The sequence below is a fragment of the Halichoerus grypus genome, chromosome 11, assembly GCF_964656455.1.
Source record: "Halichoerus grypus chromosome 11, mHalGry1.hap1.1, whole genome shotgun sequence".
Lineage (NCBI taxonomy): Eukaryota > Metazoa > Chordata > Mammalia > Carnivora > Phocidae > Halichoerus > Halichoerus grypus.
This window is the reverse complement of record NC_135722.1, coordinates 39299325-39321194: the sequence shown is the minus strand read 5'-3', so window position 1 is coordinate 39321194 and position 21870 is coordinate 39299325. Positions and strand designations below refer to the sequence as shown.

At 54.4% G+C, this 21870-nt stretch overlaps 1 protein-coding gene across 1 annotated transcript in view; it reads left to right on the top strand.

The window, feature by feature from the left end:
• The window catches only part of OTOG (otogelin), an 85360-nt gene that overhangs the window by 38187 nt on the left and 25303 nt on the right, over positions 1 to 21870 (top strand). The window contains exons 26-39 of the mRNA XM_036116323.2: positions 1204 to 1338; positions 1587 to 1733; positions 2039 to 2158; positions 4038 to 4154; positions 4861 to 5017; positions 7800 to 7826; positions 10309 to 10476; positions 13008 to 13286; positions 15249 to 15366; positions 16070 to 16149; positions 16658 to 18453; positions 19260 to 19428; positions 19723 to 19868; positions 20448 to 20537. Of these exons, the coding sequence (XP_035972216.2) occupies positions 1204 to 1338; positions 1587 to 1733; positions 2039 to 2158; positions 4038 to 4154; positions 4861 to 5017; positions 7800 to 7826; positions 10309 to 10476; positions 13008 to 13286; positions 15249 to 15366; positions 16070 to 16149; positions 16658 to 18453; positions 19260 to 19428; positions 19723 to 19868; positions 20448 to 20537 (3549 nt within the window). The remainder of the gene's footprint in view (positions 1 to 1203; positions 1339 to 1586; positions 1734 to 2038; positions 2159 to 4037; positions 4155 to 4860; positions 5018 to 7799; positions 7827 to 10308; positions 10477 to 13007; positions 13287 to 15248; positions 15367 to 16069; positions 16150 to 16657; positions 18454 to 19259; positions 19429 to 19722; positions 19869 to 20447; positions 20538 to 21870) is intronic.

The following is a 21870-nucleotide window of genomic DNA, read 5'->3' as shown; positions in this document are numbered from 1 at the left end:
GGTGTCTTGGCTGAGGTCACACCACTGGCCAGTGGCAGAGCTGGTGTCAAGTTTGAACCAAGAAATCTGACAGGAGATTTAATGTGTGGAAGCTGTCAGCTCCTGCGAAGGAAAAAGGATGGTGATGTAGGGTGGGGGGCACAGTAGAGGCAGGATCCTCTCCAGAAAGAGAAAAGGGGTACGAAGAGGGCCGGTGGGAGAGTGCCAGAGACACACCCAAGGGACTTTGATTTTGCTAAGGACCTGTCCCATTATATAATAGTGAGAGTAATAATAATGACAAACCTTTTATGGAATGAGTCCTAGCTATGGGGCAGGCATTGTGTGGGGGTTTTTCATGTAATTTCTGTAACCTCAAGAGACAGATAATTGACCTTATTTTAATTTTTAAATTTCAAAGGCAATGCATGCTCTTCACTGACATTTAAAACAATTTAGAAGCATATATTAAAAATAAATATTTCCCTTTACAGCTCTTCTGTTCCCATTCCCTGCTCGTAACAGTTAGGTGTGAATCCTGCAAGATCATCTTCCATGAGACAGACAGATACACACACACACACACACACACACACGGTGCTTTGTTTTTATGGATAGGATTCTGCAATTTGCTTTATTCACTTAATACCAAATACCTTAGTCATTATAGAATCGGTACATACCTCTTTCTTCTTTGTGTAAAATTCTACAGAGAGGACATGCTCTAGTTTGTTTTATTATCTCCCCATTGACAGACATTTAGATTGTTGCTAATATTTAAATGCTCAATGAATACTTTTGTGGATGTATCTCTATAGAGTGTTAGACGTGGAATTGCCATGAAAAGTTGTATACACATAAGATGTTATTCAGTGCTTGCAATTTGCCCTCCAAAAAGGCTTACACTACTGTCATCACGTGTATAAGACAGTACCCCCACCCTATACCCTTGTCAGCACCAGTCAACCCTATTATATAGCCATCCATCCATCCGTCCGTCCGTCCAATACTTTTTGGGGAGTGACTACATGCTAATCACTGCCCTAGGCACAACAGTGAAATTGAGCTTCAGAGAACTGAAGTAAGTTGCCCAAAGTCACACAGCTAATAAGAAGTATAAGTGGATTGAAAACCACCTCAGGGTCCATGTCCCACTACCTCTGTGCCTGTCCTCAGGCTCTTTTCTCTCCCTGGCTTTACTGAACGAATTTATTTCCTCCGCAGAGCACAGCGGACCTCAGTTTCTCTGTGATTGTAGAGAATGTAGACTGTTACAGCTCTGGTATCATCTGTAGGAAGTTTATTTCCATCAACGTTGGGAACTCGCTCCTCATCTTTGATGACGACTCGGGAAGTCCTGTAAGGCCTAGTACAGGTTCAGGTTGTATAGACAGTCGTATGCTAACAGGGGCTGGGGCGGAAGAGGGCTGGGGACCCAGTTCCTTGGGGCTGTTGAGTCAGCAGCCCCTATTGAACTCCTCAGTCAGAGTCAGGAACACAGAGGTCATGTCAGGGTGTAAGGGAGGTGTGAGTTCTTGGGGCTGGGCAGCTGACCCAGGTGTTGGGGGACACCCGGGCCTCAGGAATGACCATCTCTGTCGCTCTAGAGTCCTGAGAGCTTCCTGGATGAGAAGCAGGAGGTCCACACGTGGCAAGCAGGGTTTTTCACGCTGGTGCATTTCCCAAGGGAGCACATCACCCTCTTATGGGACCAGAGAACCACAGTGCACATCCAGGCTGGGCCACAGTGGCAGGTACTTGCATGAGCAGTGACCCTCACAGGGCCCTCTGCTCCTTCCTGGGGCTGACCCAGGCCACTGGGCATCCTTGCATGAGCTGGACCCTCACCAAGGAGCCTGGAGTATCATGCCTCCTGTCCTGTCTGCCCCCACCCCACTCCGTGTCCTTCTCCTCTGACTCTTCTCCTATCCCTCTTTACATCATGACCTCGGAAGTTGCTTCAGGTCCATGACAGACTCCTGGGCTCATGGCAACTGCACTGCCAGTGGTTCGTCCCTGGTGTTCCTGCAGGTGACCGCAGTGTCCTCTCTTCTTTCAGGGCCAGCTGGCGGGACTCTGTGGGAACTTTGACTTAAAAACCATCAATGAGATGAGGACTCCGGAGAATTTAGAGTTAACTAACCCCCAGGAGTTTGGCAGCAGTTGGGCTGCCGTCGAGGTAAAGGCTCCCTGGGCTGGCTCCCTCCCTCACTCAGATGGGCCCTGGCTGGCACTGAGGGGACCTGGCCCCAGGTCAGGGACACTGGTGTGAGACTGCTCATGCAACCGCTCTCCTGGCCTCTGACCCAGCATCCCCAGCCTTCGGCTCTGCCCTGTGGCCAGAGGGCATCAACCCCCATCTCACAAATCAGGCTGCACCTGTGCCCTGGATCAAGCCCTGATGGGAGCGTGGGGGCTGAGAAGGAGATGAAGTCTTTGTCTGAGGAGAGACGACCACTACGTACTAGGGAAGATGAGGCTTGTTGAAACATGACCATCTTAACCATCTCTGTGCCCCCAGTGCCTGGCACTAGGTCTGGTCCAGAGGAGAGTCCAAGAGAGACCCATGTGGCCTGAGGCAATCAGAGCAGGCTTCCTGAAGGAGGTGGGAGTAGACTGGTACTTAAAGGCCATATTTGGAAAGATGAATGTATCAGAGAGAAGGCCTCTGAGAGGGAGACAACTTTAGCAGAGGCAGAAATGAGGAGGATGTCCCCGGGGTTTGGGAAATGGCTGAGGCCCCCAAGTTGTGAGCTATGGGGGAAAACAGCACTGAACTGAGAGCAAGAGACCTAGGTTCTTGTCTTGGGTCATCCAGTGAGTTGCTGGGTGAGCTTGAGTAAGTTCTGTCTTCTCCGTGGTCCTCTGAAGGAGCTGTGCCAGGAGAGGGATGTAGACTGGATTTAAACTCTTGTGACAACTCTGGTCAGCCAAAAGAGGTAGCCTGTGAAGCCGTGCTGAGAAATACCTAAGACTTGTGTCAGGCTCAGCTAGAAGGAGAACTGTGATTAGTTATGTCTATGGATGCAGCAGCAGAGAGTGGTGATATGGGCGTTACATATTCGCGTTTCCTGGACTGAGTCATCTTATGTCCCTAATTCTCAGTTGGGGAGTAGATGAAGATGAGCTTATGTAGACTGGGGTCCAGGGACAGTCATGGCTTGGAGCCCAGTGTAATCCTGAGGTGGGACAAGGCTGTTCTTGCCGCCTCAGAAGAGTGCTCTAGCCCACCCCCATTTTAGAGAAGCAGAGAGGATGACTAACCTTTATTGCTCCCCTCCTCCGATCCCCTACTGCTGTTCCTCTCTTGATAACCCCCTTGGGCATATCCTGGGGGGTTCTTATGAGAATGTAGCACTGATGGAGGAGGTTCGGCAGACGTTGGGGCAGTCTGTATTAGTTCTTAGTTATCTATAGCTATGTAACAACACTACTACAGACTTGGAAACATTTAACCACACACATGTGGTGTCTGTTGGTCAGGAGTCAGGGTGGGGCTTGACTGGTTCTCTGCTTGGGGTATCACAGGCTCAACCAAGGTGTCAGCCAGGGCTGGGCTCTCATCTGGACGTTCGACTGGGGAGGTATGTCCTTCCCCACCTGCTGGGGTGGTTGTCAGCAGCATTCGGTTCCTTGCAACCATAGAACTGAGAGCTTCAGTGTTTTTGCTAGCTGTTGGCCAGAGAAGACCCCCGGCTCCTAGGGAGCACTCACTGTTCCTACCATGTGAGACTCCCCCACATGGCTGCTTGCTTCCTCACAGCCAGCAAAGGAGAGACTCCAGCAAGATGGACTCTACCATCTTATAAAACATAAAATATGTAACATAAAAATGCAGTCGCAGACTCATAACCATGTCCATCCTGTCACCTTTGCCTTCTTTTGTCAGTTTGAAGCAAGTCATAGGTCCTTCCCATACTTAAGGGGAGGGAATTATACAAGGACTTGAACCTCAAGAGTTGGGGGATCAAGGGGGCCACTCTAAGAGTCTGTCCACCACACCAGGTAACAGGCATTGTGGGGATAGGGAGATCAACAGCCCTGCCTTTGCCTCTCAGTGCCCAGACACCCTTGACCCCTGGGACACGTGTGTCCTGAATCCTCTCCGAGAACCATTTGCCAGAAAGGAGTGCAGCATCCTGCTCAGCGAGGTGTTTGAGACCTGCCACCCTGTGGTGAGTGGACCCCAGCCTCAGTCCTCCTGAGCCCCTCCCTACCTTCCCTCAATCCCTTCTCCTTGCAGACCCCCCCCAACCCAATGCCTGGGGAGAGGCACCTCAGGTCTAGAAAGGAGACCTACCTCTGCCAATCCCCTGCCTCCAGCCTGCTCCAATGAATCTGTTCTGTTTCCCCAGATGACCCAGGACAGACAGCCAAACAAACAGCTTCCATGCCTTTTTCAAACCTATCTCAATCTGGCTCTTCCTCCCGGTGAGGAAGTTATTCTGCACAGTGGACACAAACCCCTCATGCCCTGGCATCGGCCTGTGTGGAGACGGAGGGGAGCTGGCGCTTAGCTCTGCATGGCACCCCCCAGGGCCTCGAAGGCTGCCGTCGGCCTGGCCCTGGCTGTCTCTGGCCCTGGCTGGGAGTTCATACCCCATGTCTGTCTCTCAGCCACACCCTTAACCTCTGGATCCAATAGTGTAGGCCTCGGGAAGGTGAGAGCTTAGTTCTCAAAAGTGGGGTCTGCCTGGGCCATGTAGCTGTTTTGCTCTGAGCTGGCCGCCTGTCTGCCCTCACCCCACCAGGGCAGCTCACCCCAGCCTGGGGTCCCTTCATGTTGATGCTGCTCCCTGCCGCTAGGAGGCATCGGCCGGGAAGCTGAGGGGCTAACCCTCGGGAGCTGTCCTCTGACCTCTGACTTCTGACCTCCCCCAGGTCGATGTCACTTGGTTTTACTCAAACTGCCTGACGGACACCTGTGGGTGCAGCCGGGGCGGGGACTGTGAGTGCTTCTGTGCCAGTGTGTCCGCCTATGCCCACCAGTGCTGCCAGCACGGGGTGGCTGTGGGCTGGCGGACCCCGCGCCTCTGCCGTGAGTATGCAGACCGGGCACCCAGCATGGGGAGCGGGGGCCCCTCCGCGGGCAGGCCTGTGGGCTGCCATCACCCTGCCTGGCATTACTGAGTACTCGGTACGTGCCACGCACCAACTGGCTTGCCCGTATCTTTCACTGAATTCGTAAAATACCCTATCAAGTAGGAGTTCATTCCTGGTTCACAGCTGGGGAGCAGGTTAGACAGAGAGAGAGATGGAGTAACGTGCTCAAGGTCACACAGCTTAGTGGAGGAGCCAGGGCTCATCTTCAGATGGTCTGGCTGCAAATCTGTGCTCTTAACCACGTTCCCAGGGGAGTCAGGAGCCCCGGGTTTCAGACCCACAGCTGCCATATGCGAGCTGTGTGGCCTCAAACAAGTCACCCAACCTCTCTGGGGCTCAATTTTCTCATCTGAAAAGTAGGAATAGACCTGCCCCACCAGGTTTATTGTGAGGGTCAAATGGGATAATGAATTAAAAGCCCTTTGTCAGCTAAGACATACGGACCCCTTCAGAGGCAGCACAAGACATCAGTTTATTTAGAGCAATGGTGGTCTGTAAATGCTTTGGGTTGCACGCTCCATCTAGTAAAAAATGTTTCAAGCATGCATTCATACACATACATAGATACATGCATATGGATACATATATACTATTAGTAGTATAAATGTGTATCATAAAACAGATACAAGAGTAAATATTTTAAAAATGAAGTAAAATATATAGAAAGTTCCATTAGTCATTCACTTATTATTTATTATTTGTTCCTGCACACCGATGATCTTTCTGGGCCCATCACTGCCTCACTTTGGGGTGCAGTGGTTATCACACAGCCTCTGAGGCCAGACTGTCTGGGTTCAGGCCCAAGCCCCACCCAGCGGGGTGACCTGGGGCACGTTCTTCACACTCCAACTCGTACGCGGGTTAAGAGACCCGTCCCTCCCTTGCAGGGTGCTGCAAGATTTCAGTGAGCTAGCCCACGTGAAGCACTGGGCACGTGCTCTGTGGTATTGCTGAGGTTGCTGTCATTTCTCACGGGGACGCAGGTGCTGGCCCGTCCTGAGCCCTGAGAGCTCCAGGCGGATGACCCTAGGAAGAAGATGGAGCAGAACCTACCTCTGGCCTCCCTTTTCTCTGCCCGGTTTCCTCTGAGAGCCTTCTACTACAGAGGCTCTGTGGTCATGCTCTGTGGCCCCCCCTTCTCTTTCTCAGATAAAAATCCTTCATGAAAGAGAAGGCAGCACAGACTGACCGAGGCTCTGCTGTGCGCCCAGCCATGTGCCTTCTGGGCGTTAGCTCCTTGGTATGCAGGGCTAGGGACTCCTCACCTAGGACACAAGATTTAAGGAAGCACCAAAAACTCAGTAATGGAGATAAATCACATTTTAAGGTAATATTTTTAAAAAATCAAACTTAATGCAAAAAGATCTGTGGCTTTGATGAACAAAATATCAAAGTTTTAAGTAATGACAGGGTCGATAGTACTGATTTTCCCTTCTGCCTCAGGATCTAACGTGGCTTGGCAAGGCGCTATAATCGATCCTGTCCTTATTTTAAATTTTTGATATTTGGTTCATCACAGATATTTTGCATTTTGCATTAATTTAAAACATTTTAAAACAGTGTATTAAAATATTATGCATCTTAATTACTGAGGTGTTTGACACCCCCTTCCCTTTTGCACACAACGTGAGCACTTGCCTTGCCCTAGTCCAGGACTCGCAAGTCTGTGGGGCAGGTACCCTTGGTGGTCCCATATTATAGAGCAGGGCACTAAATTTCAGAGAGGTTGAGTAACTTGTCCCAGTATGCACAGCTGAAGAGTGAGAGAGATGGAATTTGAACTCAGGTCTGACTCTTCCGGGCTACCTCCCACTGACTTGGTACCCACTTGAAACCAGAGACTCCGAGATCTAAATTTCTAGTTCAATCTTCTGAGTCAACAAATGAGGAATAGTGAGTCCTTTTCCATAGACACATGGTGGGTCAGTCTCACTGCGAGTGCTCTTTCTAGAGGTCAGTGCCAAATGCAAAGAGATATGGCATTTGGGGTATCGGGTGGAGTAGGTGGCTCTCTTTAGACCATGCCTACAAATGAGGGAGGATCCCCCTCAGCCTTCATCCACGGTCTACCCAACTGGCTCCTCATGGCCTTGCTTCTGGCTTTGGGTGCCCCTGCAAGGTCCCCAGCCGGCCCCCCGGGGGACTACAGAATCCATGGCTGAGGCGCCTGGGCAACAGGCTGTGGTGCTGGGCGGAGCCACTAGAGGGTGCGCTGAGCACACACTTGGAGGAGCTTGTGAAACCTGATGGAAACTACACCCCGAGGGGCCTGAAAAAAGCCTTGGGTCCTGGTGGCCCCTGGTTCCCTTCCACCCAAGGTTCTTGAAATACCAACTTCTATCTTGTGCTTGCATTCCTCCAGGAACTGCTGTAACATTTGTGACTGGAGTTTCCACTCCTTGATTCTAGCCTTGCCCTTTGGGGCCACAGAAAATGCCCCATTCTGTCCAACACTCATTCACTCATTCACCCATTCGCTCATTCATTCATTCGCTACATGCTGAGTCCCTACTCTAGGTCAGGCTTTGAGCTTTGTGCCGGGGGCACAGACAGGAGCCGTGGTATTTCCTACACCTTAAGATACCTGAGTCCAATGACCATGCCCAGATCTTGGAGTTTGGGAGGCAGGCCAAATCTGGGACAGCTGGGATGCTAGGGGCCGTGGCTCTGCCCACCTGTCCCAGGCTTCTCAAGAAGTCTTGTTCTCTCTCTTGCAGCGTATGACTGTGACTTCTTTAATAAAGGTAAGCCCATCCTCCCCAAGTGGAGCCTGGGGGGCTGAGTACCGCCAGCCCCGCTGCTGCCATGACAGCATCACTGGCCCTGGAAGAGCTGTAACATGGTGCGAGGAGGGACCGCACTGTGCAGAGAGAATCCAGATAGTGCAGAGGCCAGGGGTGTCCCAGAATTCTGTCTCTAGAAGCTCCTGTGGCCCCTCTCTCCAGGCCAGGCCAGCTTCCCGGGAGTTGTTCTCACCCAGGGCAGCTTCACCAGGAAGTAAAAACCCCATTCCCACCAATATGCCACCCTCTGGCCTTTGCAATCTCACTCATCAGGCTCATGGAATATTGTCTTGGGTCTCCTGAAGGTTTGAGTGGTGAAGGCAAATGCAAACTGCTCTTTCTGAGGATGACTGGGGCAAAACCTACAGCTTGGCTCAGCCTGTCCAATTCATCTTCAAATTTAGCCAAGGTCACAGGGTACCAGGATATGGTCCAAATTCTGCATTAGCTAGAGTAAAACCACAGGTCGCGACTAAAGACCCAAGGGAGGCTAATGTCCAGCGTTAGAGCTCATTATTCAGTTTAATCACCAGGGTCATGGGCAATAGGGTGGGAAGTCAGATCTTGGCAGAGTTAGATGCTCGTCAGGTCCTTGGTACCATTCACCTTTGACTTCGGAGCCCTGCTTCATCCCCTTCCAGGTACCATGCCAGGAATAGGCCTATGTGCATCTAGGCCCAAGGCTTTGTCCTCAGTTACATGCATTATCAGATTTTGGGTTGAGACATGTCCCACTGGCAGAGGATAGCAGGTGAAATCGAGGGGGACAGACTAGAGACAGGATACCAGTTAGGGAGTCTGAGAGATAAAAGCTGGACCAGGGTGAAGCATGATAATTCAGGGACTACAGACCCTCCAAAATGTTAGCCCCTAGGGACTCCTGATGGCCAAGGGCTTCCTCCTGGCTATGACGAAGCTTTCCTTATAGGAATGAATCTGTAACAGAATTGCAGTCCCTGGGACAGGCAAGGTCTGTCTGACATCAGGCAAGACATTTCAGCGAGACAGCTCTGAGAAGAGTTTTCTCCCTTCTGTGGCATTTTGGGTGGCAGTAACTGGCAAAGGACAAGCTGTTTCTAGCATCTTCCACCTACTCATCCACCTACCCATCCATTCCTTGCTCTGCTCTCCTACCAACATTTTCTCTGGTCCAGGCCCTTTGCTGGGTGCTGGGGAATCAATGGTCAAAGAGGCCTGTCCCGGTGGTGGTGTGCTGGATCCCGCTCACACTGGCCCCCTAAAGCTGCGGTGTGTTCCTAACTCCACATTCAGTCGGTAGCTTGAAACTGACCACTGCCGTGAGTATTCACACGGTGGAAATCAGCAACCACTACAAAGTGGGGTTTTGTTTGTTTGTTTGTTTGAGAGTTTATTGTTATGCATTTACTAGCATAGCGCTGCCTGTTTCCCATCTGGCCCAGGAGACGGAGGTGGATCTGCCATCAAGGTCCTCATCCTAAGAGCTGTGATCAGGGCCTGCCGTGCTCCAAGGGCTGGTGGAGCGCTGAGGAGGAGGGATGACGTTTGTGTGTGGCGGGAGAGGGTGCAGGGAGAGCTTCGCCAAGGAGGTGACATTTGAGCTGGGCCCCAAAGGTTGAGTAGGCGTTTGCCAGGCACAAAACATGGAGGACTACTCTGCGTGGGTGGACAGCATGAGGAGAGGCATGAGGTAGAGCACAGCACGGCTCTTTCAGGGAAGTGCTAGAGAAGTTCAATGTGGCAGGGCAAGGGTGTGGGGAGGTAGGTGGGGTTTGGGGTGGGAAGGGTCCCTGAATTCAAGCTGGGCTTTTGGATTCCATCCTGAGGGCAATGGGGAGCCATTGATGAGTCCCAGCAGGGAGTGTGGCTAGAAAGGTGACTCAGGCACCTGTGGGGAGGAAGCACTGGAGGCTGGGGGGCACACCAGAGGCAGGGAGGTTGGTTTTAAGGCAATTGTCTAGGAAACCCATGGCCCTCTCCAACCTATACCAACAACGGTAGGAACCCAAGAGCCACAAAAATGACACATTTGAGATAAGCAGGTAAACACTGATGTTGAGCCTGAGACTTGCCAGGCTTCGTTCCTCAGGCGTTGGGTGGGTAGAGACCAGGTCTGATGTTGAGTCCCAGAGGCGACCCTGAATAGAGCAGTGGCTGTGGGACAGGCCCACGGAGAGACATCTGCAGGGGTCGGGGTGGGGCAGAGATCTCCCGTGGGTGGCCCTGTTCCCAGGTTTCCTGTGAAATTGTTCAGGCGCTGTGCAGAGGGTCACTTCCCATCAGGGACTGACCCCCTGGAATTCATGCCCCTTCCTTCTTGTGGAATCAAGTTCCCTGGGGCCCGGGGTGAGGGAAGCGACCGAGAGTAGCTCTCTCGCACCCTCTCTTTTCCCCACCTCTGGCAGGATGGGAGGTGGGCCAAGGCCCAGGGGGCAGGCCTCCCACCTGGGCCCCTTCTCTCCAGCACTAGGTAAGGGTCCCTACCAACTGGCCAGCTTGGCCACTGGCAATGCCCTGGTGGCCAGCAAGGCGGCGGGCGGTGCCACGGTCCTCATGAGCGCGGAGGACGTGGCTCCAGGGGACATTGTGAACTTCCTGCTGACGGCTGCCCTGTACAAGGCCAAGGCTCATGGTAAGGTCTGCCTCCAGCCCCACTGCAGCCCTTGGTGGAGGGAGGATGCTGAGGCCCTAAGCAATCTGCAGTTGCTGGAGAAATGTGGGGCTCCAACAGGTGCCCCTCTGCCAGCTGAGACAGGCCTCTGGGTCAGCCTGTTAGTCTCTTCAAACAGACACCTTCCATTTTCTCCCTGGAAGAAGCAGGGAGGCCAAGGTCCAGATGTACCTTTGTAGCTTTATACCATTGCTGTGTTCCGGTCAAGCCTGGTGGCAACAACTACTCCTTCCTCTCCCTCCCCTCCCTCCTGCCCCCAGTCCTCTTTCCCCTCTCCTCCTCCCCCTCCTCTTCTCTCCCTCCCCTCCACCCTCTTCCATCTCTTCCTGCTTCTCCTTCTTCTCTTCTGTCTCCTCCCTTCCCTTCCCCTCCGTTTTTGAGACTAGATAGACTTGAAGTGCCAGAGGGGAGCTGGCTGATGTACTGACTCCTGGGGGGCTTGCATCTGCGAATGGAGGAGCAGGCTCTTGACCGGCTCAGGTTATGATCCTGAATTCTGGGACACACCTGGAACCAGCCACAGCCCCCTGGGACTCAGTCCGCTGATCTGACTGGCTTTGCTTTAGTGGGCACTGTCCTCTGTTCAGAGTTCAGCAGTGCTGAAGGGGTGGCAGGAACCTTGCCCGGCACAGAGGGACCCCTGGATGGTATTTTTTTGGGGCCCTGGGCCAGCCAAGGCCTCAGTTCAACCAGTGCTGGGAAGTCTTTCCTGTGGCCATTTGTGTGTGTCCCAGTATGCGTGACCACTGTGATCAGCATTTCTACCCCCGCATCCTGCTGGCCCCATCTAGTCAGTGTCTCCCTAACCACAGGGATGCGGCCCATCCCAGCATCAGCTGGAACCAGGACCCAAGAGATTTCTCAGAGGGTTCATCCCAATCTCAGAAATTCAGTTCTCAGATTCTCAGGGTCTGCAGTTTACCTAGTTATGAGGACCTCTCCCCACCCCCTCATTCCTCCTTCCCTGCCTTTCATTGAGCCCTATTCCCAGGCCAGGCACAGAGCTGGGCACCAGGGCATTAGGGATGGAAGAGACACATCCCTGTCCACCGGAAGTCCACAGTCCCATCGGGGAGTTAGACATGATATGAGCATGATATGATGGTGCCTGCTCCTGGGTCCCATCCCTGGGGCAGACTGTGTGGAGGTTAAGCTCCTGGGCTCTGGCCTTAGCTTACCTAGTCTCCTAATCCTGTCTCCTTCTTCCACCATCAGTGTGACTCTGGGCCTCACCTCCCTCATCTGTAAAATGGGAACAACAAGATCATCCCCCGCTAACCTATTATAGATTGTACTTGTTTATGATGTTTATCCTCCTCCCAGTTGAATGTAAGTTTCATCAGGGCAGGGATTTTGGTCATTGGTTTCCTATTGTGCCTACCACAGTGCCTGGCACATGATGGGCCCTCAGAAAACATGAGCTGCTGAATGAATGAATTTGCCACCTCCTGGGGCTCTCTTGGAATTTAATAACCCAGCAGGTAGAGGGCTTACTTAGTATCATGTCTGGCACATAGTAAGTCCTTGATAAACAACACTTATTGTTATTACCGTCAATAATGAATCCTTCCTCCAGTCGCCTCCTGTCTCCTCACAGCTGCTCAGGGAGGTGTGACAGGGCCACATGGACGGGGAGGGAAGACACATCAAGCCCCATGCTAGGCCTTTCACCTGCGCCATATTGTTTGCTCCTCACAACAGCCCGGGCACGTTAAGCCACTTGCCCACAATACAGCCAGCCGTGGCGGGCCGGGACTCCTGGACACCTGCTTGTGTGGATTTGGGGGCTATCCACCCAGCAACAAGCCCCACTTTCTAGAACTGGGCCTTTGTGGACACAGGAGAAAGGAGAGCAGACACCAGTTGTGGGGCTCAGGGCAAGCCCCTTCTCCTCTTGGGGTCTGTTTTCTGTGGGTTGGACTCCACATCCCCTCAGTCTGCCAGCTCTGAGCCTCTGGGATTCTGTGTGGAGCAGGACCAAGCTGGGGTCACTGAAACCTGTCAAATCAGCACCCCCCTAGCCTGTCCAGTGTGTCAATAGGATGTGACTCCTCCGGGGCGGCCGTTTCTGTCAGTCTGTTCACTGCTGTGTCCCTAGCATGGAGAATTCCTCCTGGCACACAGAGGGTCCCCCAGAGGTTTACAGGGGGAGGAAAGGAGGGAGGGAGGGCGAGAGGGAGGGAGAGAGGGAGTGAAGGAGAAAGGAGAGAAAGGACAGAAAGAGGGAGGAGGGAAGGAAGGTGGGAGGAAGACACGTCCCCGAGGTTTGGCAGCTGACAGCTTCTCTAAGCTTCCACTTCCCTCGGGGAGAGGTGGTGTGTGCAGAGGGCCCGCCAGCAGGCAGAAGTAAGTGGGCAGGCGTGGGGGAGCAGGGCCCAGCTAATCCACGGGGCGGGTGGCTGCCCTGAGTCACTGAGAGCAGACGCATGCCAGGCTCTGGCCCTCATCTGGACGCCTCTCTGCGCTCACCTCACCCACCTGGCTCTTTACAGACCCGGATGTGGTGTCCCTGGAGGCAGCGGACAGACCCAACTTCTTCCTCCATGTCACAGCCAATGGGTCTCTGGAGCTGGCCAAGTGGCAGGGCAGCGTTGCCTTCCACCACCATGCCTCCTTCTTACTGCACCGGGGGACAGGGCAGGCAGGCCTCGTGGCCCTGGAGTCGCTGGCAGAGCCCGGCTCCTTCCTTTACGTGTCGGGCCCCACGCTGGGCCTGCAGCTATACGAGCACACGGAGGTGTTCCGCCGGGGCACGTTCTTCCGCCTTCTGGGTAGGTGTCCACCCTGCCGTCACCCGCAGCCCCTCCTCAAACCGCCCTTCCTGCCCTCTCCCACCCTCCCAGCTGCCCTCAAGAGGCAGAATTCCCACTGTCCTGACACGGGGAGGCCACACTTTGGTGCCGCCCCTAAGATGGGAGGGGGCCCGACCTCCATGCCGGCGGCCTAGGGAGCTGTGGGCCGTGGGGCTCGGGGCCCAGCCAGCTTCCTGGGTCCTGCCTACACCCACAGGCCAATTACATGGTCTAAAAATAGGGCAGCCTTTGTGGACGCGAGGTAAGAAGTGCTCCTGACTGCAGCTTGCAGAGCGCACTGGCTCAGGTTTCTTGCTGATGGGGACACATGCCTGCCCTGTGAGCTCAAAGATCGCCCCTTGGGCACCAGGCTGAGGAGCCAGCAGTCTCCCTCTGTCCCGCATAGGAGGCCCAGGACCCTGGGCAGTGATGGGGCAGCTCCATACCCTTTCCAGCTAAGGCCAATGGGGTCCAGGGCTCTGCCATCCCCCTGCCAGGTGGGTCTGCCCCCAAGTGCTTGTTCTCTGCTTCTACCCTGGGGGAAGAGATCACAATTTCTCTACCACTCTAGGCAGGCCTCTGTCCTGCAAGGACACATGTATGTTTGTGCCTGTGAGGGCGCCTTGTGCTGCATGAGTGGGTCCATTTACATATGTGCACAAATGTATCTCCAACCAGCCCCTTCACTTATTACCTCCCCCACAAGCCAGGCCTGGGCCAGCTCATTCTTCCATTCCATGGTCATCTAGAGAGTCCACCGAAGAACCCCCGCCCAGGACAGATTCATCACTGGCTGTAATGGCAGGACTTGTATCCCTTTCTGGAAGACCCTGAGGCAGAGTAGAATGAAGTCAGACTTTGAAGCCAGACAGCCTTGGGTTCAAATCCTGACCCTAGTCCTTGGCACTTGGAGGAGAGCTCCCCACCATCCACCTCCGTACAGTGGGGCTATTTGCCTCATAAGATTGTTGTGAGGATTGATGACATCTCACGGGCTTTGCTCTGGGCCTGGTTCCTAGTAGGTGCTCCCCAAATGTAAGTTCTCAGTTCTGGTCTCAAGGATCCTAGAAAAGCAGGTTTCTTCACAATCGTCAGCAGTGTGGGGATAGAGGAGTCAGGAAGGGGCTGCCAGGTGGGGCTGCTCCCTCTGGCCTGTTGCAGAGCCCACCTACATCTCCCTGCTCAGGCCATGGTTTCAGAGACTGGTCACGTGTGCTAAGATGGTCTGGGATCTTGTCTGCCTCCATGTCCCCCATTGCCTGCTTTCTCTGAGGATTCCTCATCTGTCAAGGCACTGGCCACAGGACCTTTTTTTGAGGAAATTTCTCCTGGGAGAGTTTAATTTTCCTAGCATCTTCTGCGCCTCAGTTTCCTTATCCATAAAACGAGGATAATGACAGCGTTACATCACAGGATTATTGCGAGCATAAATAAGGAAATACTTATGAGATGTTGAATGTCGTGTTTGGTGCTGTTTAAGAGTTGGCTGTTGTTTTTGTTGTTGTTACTATCATTCTTAGTCACCAAGGGTGCCGGGCAAGGCTGGCCATCAAGGTCCCAGGGGAGCAGGGTGACAGGGCAACCTTATGGAGGGGATCAGGGGTCCCAACCTCCTCTTTGGCCAACCCTCAAAGCCCAACTGCACCTGCCTGCTCTGTAGCCCCCCGCCCTGGGGTTCTTAGCCCCTACTCCAAGTTCCCACAGTCCCATCCCAAGGATCCCCCAGGCACTGACCCCAGCTCCCAGGAATAGTTTCCCCTTAGGTTGGCTTTTATTTTATTTTATTTTTCTTTGCTTTTCCTACATGTGTCCATTTGTCTGTTCCGTGGAGCAGGGTGGGGATGAGCTGAGCTAGGATTACCTCTGTGTTCTGTCACCTGACCCTGAGCTGGTACCCAGTCGCGCTCAGTCTCGGGGCTCTGGGGCGGGTCACCTTTCCAGATGCCCAGCCCTCAGGGGCTGCCTACCCCCTCTGTGAGTGGCACTACGATGCTTGTGCAGGCCCCTGCTTCCGAACCTGCCGGGACCCGCGGGCAACTAGCTGCCGGGACGTGCCAAGGTGAGGGGGCATGGAGTCAAGCTGTGTACCTCAGTGTATTGAGCACGCACCTGTGTCAGTGGGTGTGTAGTCTGTGGCCAGAGGCATGAGCACGTCCTGGGGTGTGTGTGTGCTCCCATGTACTCGTGATTGCATGTTTTGTGGGTGTGTGTGGGTAGGTGTGGACCAGAGTGGAGCTGACTTACACGGGCGTGTGTGAGTCCTGATTTGCGTGTGATGTGCCTACAGCTGGGCCCTGTGTGTGCTTGGGTGGGTCCACCAGTGTCCGTGGGCTGCACGCAGCTGTGCATGTGGGCGTGTGCGTGAGCTGCACGCGTCTGGGTGTTGGTGCAGCTGTGTGCGCACGAAGGTGCATGCCCTGGTGTTTTGATAGTCTGTGTGGATGTAGGTGTATCTGTGTGAATGCTTCGAGCCTTGCAGGTGTGACAATGTGCCTAAATGCCGACACATGGGAGCATGTGTGAGTGTGTGCACAGTGTGTGCATAACCAGACCGTGTTCATGTTTCTCTCTTGGTCTGAGGAGTACGAGTATGCAAAAGCGTGCAACATGCATGTTTGGGTATATGTGCTTCTGTACACAGCGTCTCTGGGGGTTCATGTGACATGTGTCATAAGGAGGGATGAAGCTGTGCTCACTCCAGGTGAAAGAGATGATCCCCCCCATATTTCAGACTACTAACTGGCTCCCTGCTCTGTCCTCAGGGTGGAAGGCTGTGTGCCTGCATGCCCCACTCCCAAGGTCCTGGATGAAGTCACACAGAGATGTGTCTACCTGGAGGACTGTGAGTGGCCTAGGTTTCTCATCCTTCCCTCAGATTTCCTCTAAATCTCCAGCGTCTCCTTTGACCAATCATGCCCAGAGTCCCCAGGTCTCTGGAGAAGCAGGGTCAGCATAGGAGCCTCTGGAAGAGACCTTTAGAGCAGGCAGGGACCTCATCCAGTCCATTCTTCCCATTAAACAGAGAAAAGAACTGAGGCCCAGAGTGGGGAGGGGACTGGCTTGGGGTCAGGCGGTAGGAACACAGTACAGGCAAAGGTAGACCTGAGGTCCGTTGGCTCTGAGCTCAGGCTTTGAGGTATGGGGCGGAGTCCAGACCTGTGGACTCATCCAATACCACACGACAGAGGCCCCTGCGTTGGTCAGGCAGCCTGACTGGCCGTTGGAAGCTGCCTTCCCCCATGCTCACCTGCTTGCTCAGGAGCCCTACCTCGCAGCCCTGCCCAGGGAAGACCCCCTTGGGGCAGGCAGCAGGCACCCCATTGTCTGAGCTTCTTCTCTCTCTGCCCCAGGTGTGGAGCCCGTGGTTTTGGTCCCCACAGAGTCTCTCGGCAACGAGACCGTGCCTCCCAGTCAAGAGCTGCCCACTCTCAGTGACAAGGAGCTGCAGTTTCCACAGGAAGCTCCTGGGGCCCCCTCCCACAAGCCAACGCACACTCCAGCTGCCCCACTCACCACAGCCCTGAACCCACCCACGGCAGCTACCGAGGGGCCAGTGCTGACTCCAGGCCCCCCCCCGGCCACTCTGCAGCCGCCGTCGGGGACCACTACATCTAACCTCCCTGCCCGCCCCACAGAGGCCCCAGCCAGCATGGAAGTGACTGCCAGCCACCTGGCCACTCCCCTTACCCCAGAATCCTCATCCCTCTCCCTCTCGCAGCCGACGCCCACACCGAGCATGGGGTCAGGTGCTGGGAAGACGACGAGGGTGACTGTGACTTTTGCAGGGAGCCCCAACATCACAGTCTCCTCCCGGTCACCCCCTGCACCTCGCTTCCCACTCATGACCAAAGCTGTGACAGTCCCAGGCCCCGGCTCCTTGCCTATTAAGACCACCCCCCTCCAGCCCTTCCCAAGCCTGGAGTTGCCTGCAAGTTCTTCCTCCAGGCCTGTGGCTTCCCCTGCAGTGACCTCCAGGCCTCCCACTTCCTTGGGATCCCACAAGGCTTTGCTGACACCTGCAATCACAGAGGTCATGAACAGGACTGGGATGCCCCAGCCCATACCGGCCCAGAGCGTTTCCAGTCCCAGCGGCCCCCTAGCCGAGGCTAGAACAACAGCAGAGCAGGTTCCCGTCAGTGCTCTGGCTACCAAGAGAGTGGAGATGGTGCCCCCCACAGAGAAGCAGCCTGGGCCCGGCCAGCCCGCGGGCATACCAGCACCCTCACCTCCAAGGCCTGTCCCCACTGCCCCACTCCACCCTACCTGGCAAACCCCCATAGCCACCAGGCCTCCAGCTCCGCCCCCGGGGACCCCAGCTGCCGCCAGCCAGTCCACACTTGCTCACGGGCTGGGGGTCACACGCTTCATGACTGTGGACTCAACTCGGCCACCCCAGCTCCTCCCTGGCCTGCCTCTCGATACCAGCCTGCCCTTGGCCAAGGTGGGCACGTCTGCCCCAGTGGCCACGCCCGGGTCCAAGGGCTCTGTCGTCACCTTTCCACTCCAGCAACAGGCCACATCTCCCACTATGGCCACAACTCCACCTACTCAGACCCTCAGCTCAGCACCGCCTCTCACCCCTGCTGTCGTGGCCCAGGTAGGCCTACCCAGTCACACAGCCCCTCAGGCAGCAGGCACGGCGCCAGGCCTGCTTCCGGGTGCCACACTGCCAGCCTCCGGAGTCGTGGCCATGGCCGAGGGCACAGCCTCCACGCTATCTGCTGCCCCACGAAAGAGCATCACAGAGGAGATGGCCATCCTGTCCAAGCAAGAGTCTCTGCCCCCCTGGATGCATGGCCCTGCGCAGGGGGTGCCCACCAAACTCACGCCAGCTGTGGCCCACACTCTGGCTACCTTGGCACCAGAGGCTGATGGCCCGTGGGCTGTCACAGTGCCGCCGGTGCCCACATCCTCTCCCCTGAGCCGCGTCTCGGCCAGGACCGCCTCCCGAGAGAGCTCATTCGTTCTGCTCCCTCAGCTGGCCGAGGCCCATGGAACCTCGGCAGGACCTCAGCTCCCAGCAGAGCTGGGGACAGAGGCCACCACCAAGCAGTCTGGGCGCTCAGCCCCAGCCCAGAGCATCGCAGCGAGTTCAGCTGAGACCTTGACAACCATCACTGAGGACAGCACATCCGCCACCTGTGTCGTGAGTGACTTGTCAGGCCACCCCAGTGTGGTCCCTCCATGCCCCTCTCTCCTGGGCCACTTGGCTGGGACACCATCGTGGCGTCACATTCCTCACGGCCTGCAGCAGCTTCTCCTTCACCAGCCGCCAGGCTGCAAGACGGGGGTTCAGTCACCGCCCTCACGCTTGCCCCACGCTCTGGAGGCTGAGAAATTCTCTGTGGGCCCCTGATGTCATAGCAGAGTCTCACCATTCCCCTAGGGCTGGTTGGATGACTTAGGGTGACAACACAGGTGTGCTGGTGTGTGTGTGTTTGTGCCTATAGAGACACGTGGAACTGTGTGTGCATGGCTTACACTTGTGAGACTCGGTGAACAGTCATGTATCCGTGTGTGTGTGCTCTACGGTGTCACAGACAGTGTATGTGCATTTGTAAGAAAGAGATAAAGAGAGCTTGTGTGTGCGCATGTGCGTGTGGGCACGCTCGCGCATGCGTGGGTATGCTCAGGTTCTGAGTCTGAGCTAGCGTGTCTGCGTATCTGTGTACCTGGAGCTCTCCACAAGGGCTTGGCAGATACGCAGAAATCCCTGGCCGTCAGTCCCCTGACCCCCAATCTCATGCTCAGCCCATCCCCAGGCCCCTGAGGGGCATGTTGGGTGGGTGGAGGGTGAGGACACCATTCCCTAGTAGTCTTACCTCTGGGTCCCCTGCTCTGCTACAAGTGACACTGGAAAGGGTCTTATGCCCTTAGGCTTGGGGTGGGGGGTAGTGAGTGGCTGCCGCACTAGGCTGGGCACTCACGTTGTCTCTCCACCCTGTGCCCCAGCCAATCGCTGAGCAGGACTGCGTCCGCCACATCTGCCTGGAGGGCCAGCTGATCCGAGTGAACCAGTCCCAGCACTGTCCCCAGGGTGCCACGCCCCCTCGCTGTGGGGTCCTGGGCCTCGCAGTGAGGGTGGGTGGGGACCGCTGCTGCCCGCTGTGGGAATGTGCCTGTGAGTCCTGGCGTCCACCAGATCCTCGGCCCCTTACCTGTGTGTTCCTTGGCCTGAGGGTAACTCTGACCTGGATGCATTCTCCATGGGACCTCTTGTCTCAGTGTGACCCCTGACCAGGCAGAACCCCTACTTTTGCAACCTAATCTCTGTGATGCCTGATCTGAGTGACTCTCCAGCTCCTCGGGGCCTCTGAGTCATCTAGGAAGAGGCCAAGTTGCCTGCCCTTTATTCCTGGGTGGCCTTGGCCCCAGAAACATCTGTTAATCTTCTCATCCCTGCCCCTCCCCCCAGGCCGATGCTCAATCTTCCCTGATCTAAGCTTTGTGACCTTCGATGGGAGCCACGTAGCCCTGTTCAAGGAGGCCATCTACATCCTCACCCGGAGCCCCAAAGAAATGGTCACCGTCCACGTCCTTGACTGCAAAAGTGCCAACCTGGTGACTGTCCCCTCCTCCCTTTCCTGCTGGGGCCTGGGGATTTGACTAGTTTTGGAGGGGAGATTGAGCCGTGAATTGGGTTTTGAGGGGTGCCAGAGGCGAGGACAGATGCAGAAACCCCTACAGTAGCTCCTTCTGTCAGGGGTCTCCCGGAATGGCCGTGTGGAGAAAGGGTTCGTGGAGTGCACCACCTCGTGGCCCTTCCGGGGGCCTGCACCATTCCCAGCTTGTCCCAGCGGCCTACGCCCAGGTGGGAGGCACCCAAGTGCAGAGGAGCTGGGATGCCAGTCCAGGGATGTGGCCTGTGGCCAAGGACGCTGGCTGCAGAGAATCACCTACTAGGGCATTCTCATGAGCCAGGTGGAAGGAGGCAGGTTTTTTGGTTTGTTTTTGCTTTTTCTTGGCTGGGCTTATAGGAGGTCAAGTAGAACCAGAAATGCACATTCTGCACAGCCTCAACCAGTGCCCCCGGCATACTGAGAGGGGGTGGCAGGGAAAGTGTGCTCAGAGTGGCTCCCCAGGGGGAGGAGGCAACAAGGACTGGGCTCCAAGCTGATGAGGGTTGGGCTCTCTCTGCAGGGGCACCTGAACTGGCCCCCATTCTGTCTGGTGATGCTGAATGTGACTCACCTGACCCATCAGGTCACCACTGACCGTTTCAACCGGAAGGTGAGTACATCGGAGAGCCAGTCTTCCTAGGGCTGCAGTCAGGAAGGAGCAAGGCCTCCAGGGGTGGAGGGGTCTTGAGGTTTACTCATGACTGGGGGCAAGGGTGGAGAGGGACCCTTCCAAAGAAAAATAATGCAGAAGTTGATATATTTGTAAGCGATTTTAATTAAACTATTTGTGGTCCCTCTAATGTCAGGGGAGGACGTGTACCAGGAGGAATACTGTGAACAAGAGGAAGTTAGAATGGCAAAAGACACTGACCTTAAATGATTGTGGTTAAAGTATCTATTTCTGCAGTTTTTATAAAAATATATGACCATGTGAACACATTTCTAGAGCCCCTTCCAAGAAGGAGACTATATATGTGAGGAGCCCCGATTTTAAGCTTCATTAGTTTCACATGAAGCCCACCTCTGCCAAGGAGACTGGTGTCCAAATGCAGGCCCCCCCCCCCCGTGTGGTGTGGTACCCGCCCGAGGGTCTGCTTTGCTCCTCCCAGCAAGTGCTTAAGAGGGGCTGATTTGTCTCCTCCTCTGGTCCGAAAAAGTCCTGACTCTCCCCACCCATTCCTGAGCCAAGACCTGTAGCTCTGCTGTTGGAATATGCCCTTGAATGCCGAACATAAGGCTACCACACTCTGTCGCGCTCTCGGGAACAGGGCTTAGGGGAGACGGTTTTCCATCAGATAGAGGCTTACACAAAAATCTCCCTGGGTTTCCTCCCTGAGGTTTTTAAATTTTTCCATTAAAAAATATTTAAAGTATAACTTACCTACAGTGAGATTCACCCTTGTTAGTGTACAATTCTCCAAGTTTTAACAAACACCCACAGTCCTGTAACCACCACCACGATCATGATATAGAACAGTTCTATCACCCCCAATCACCACCCTGAGCCACTTTGTTATCAAGCCCTCTCCCACCTCCTGACAACCACTGCTTCTATCCATGTAGTTTTGCCTCTTCCAGAATGTCGTATACGTGAAATCAGAGTATATAGTGAGATTCATCTGCATTGTGTATCAGGAGTTCTTTTGATTTTTATTGCTGAGTAGTATTCCGTTGTATGGATGTACCACTGTTTGTTTATACTTTCACCATTTGAAAGACATTTGGGTTGTTTCCAGTTTGGGGTGATAACAAATAAAGCTGCAATCAGCATTTACATAAAGATTTTTTTTTAATTGAAGTATAGTTAACATACAATGTTATATTAGTCGCAGGCATTTCCGTACATTACTCAGTGCTCATCACGATAAATGTAGACACCATTTATCACCATATGTTACTACAATATTATTGACTGTATTCCTTATGCTGTACTTTTCATTTTC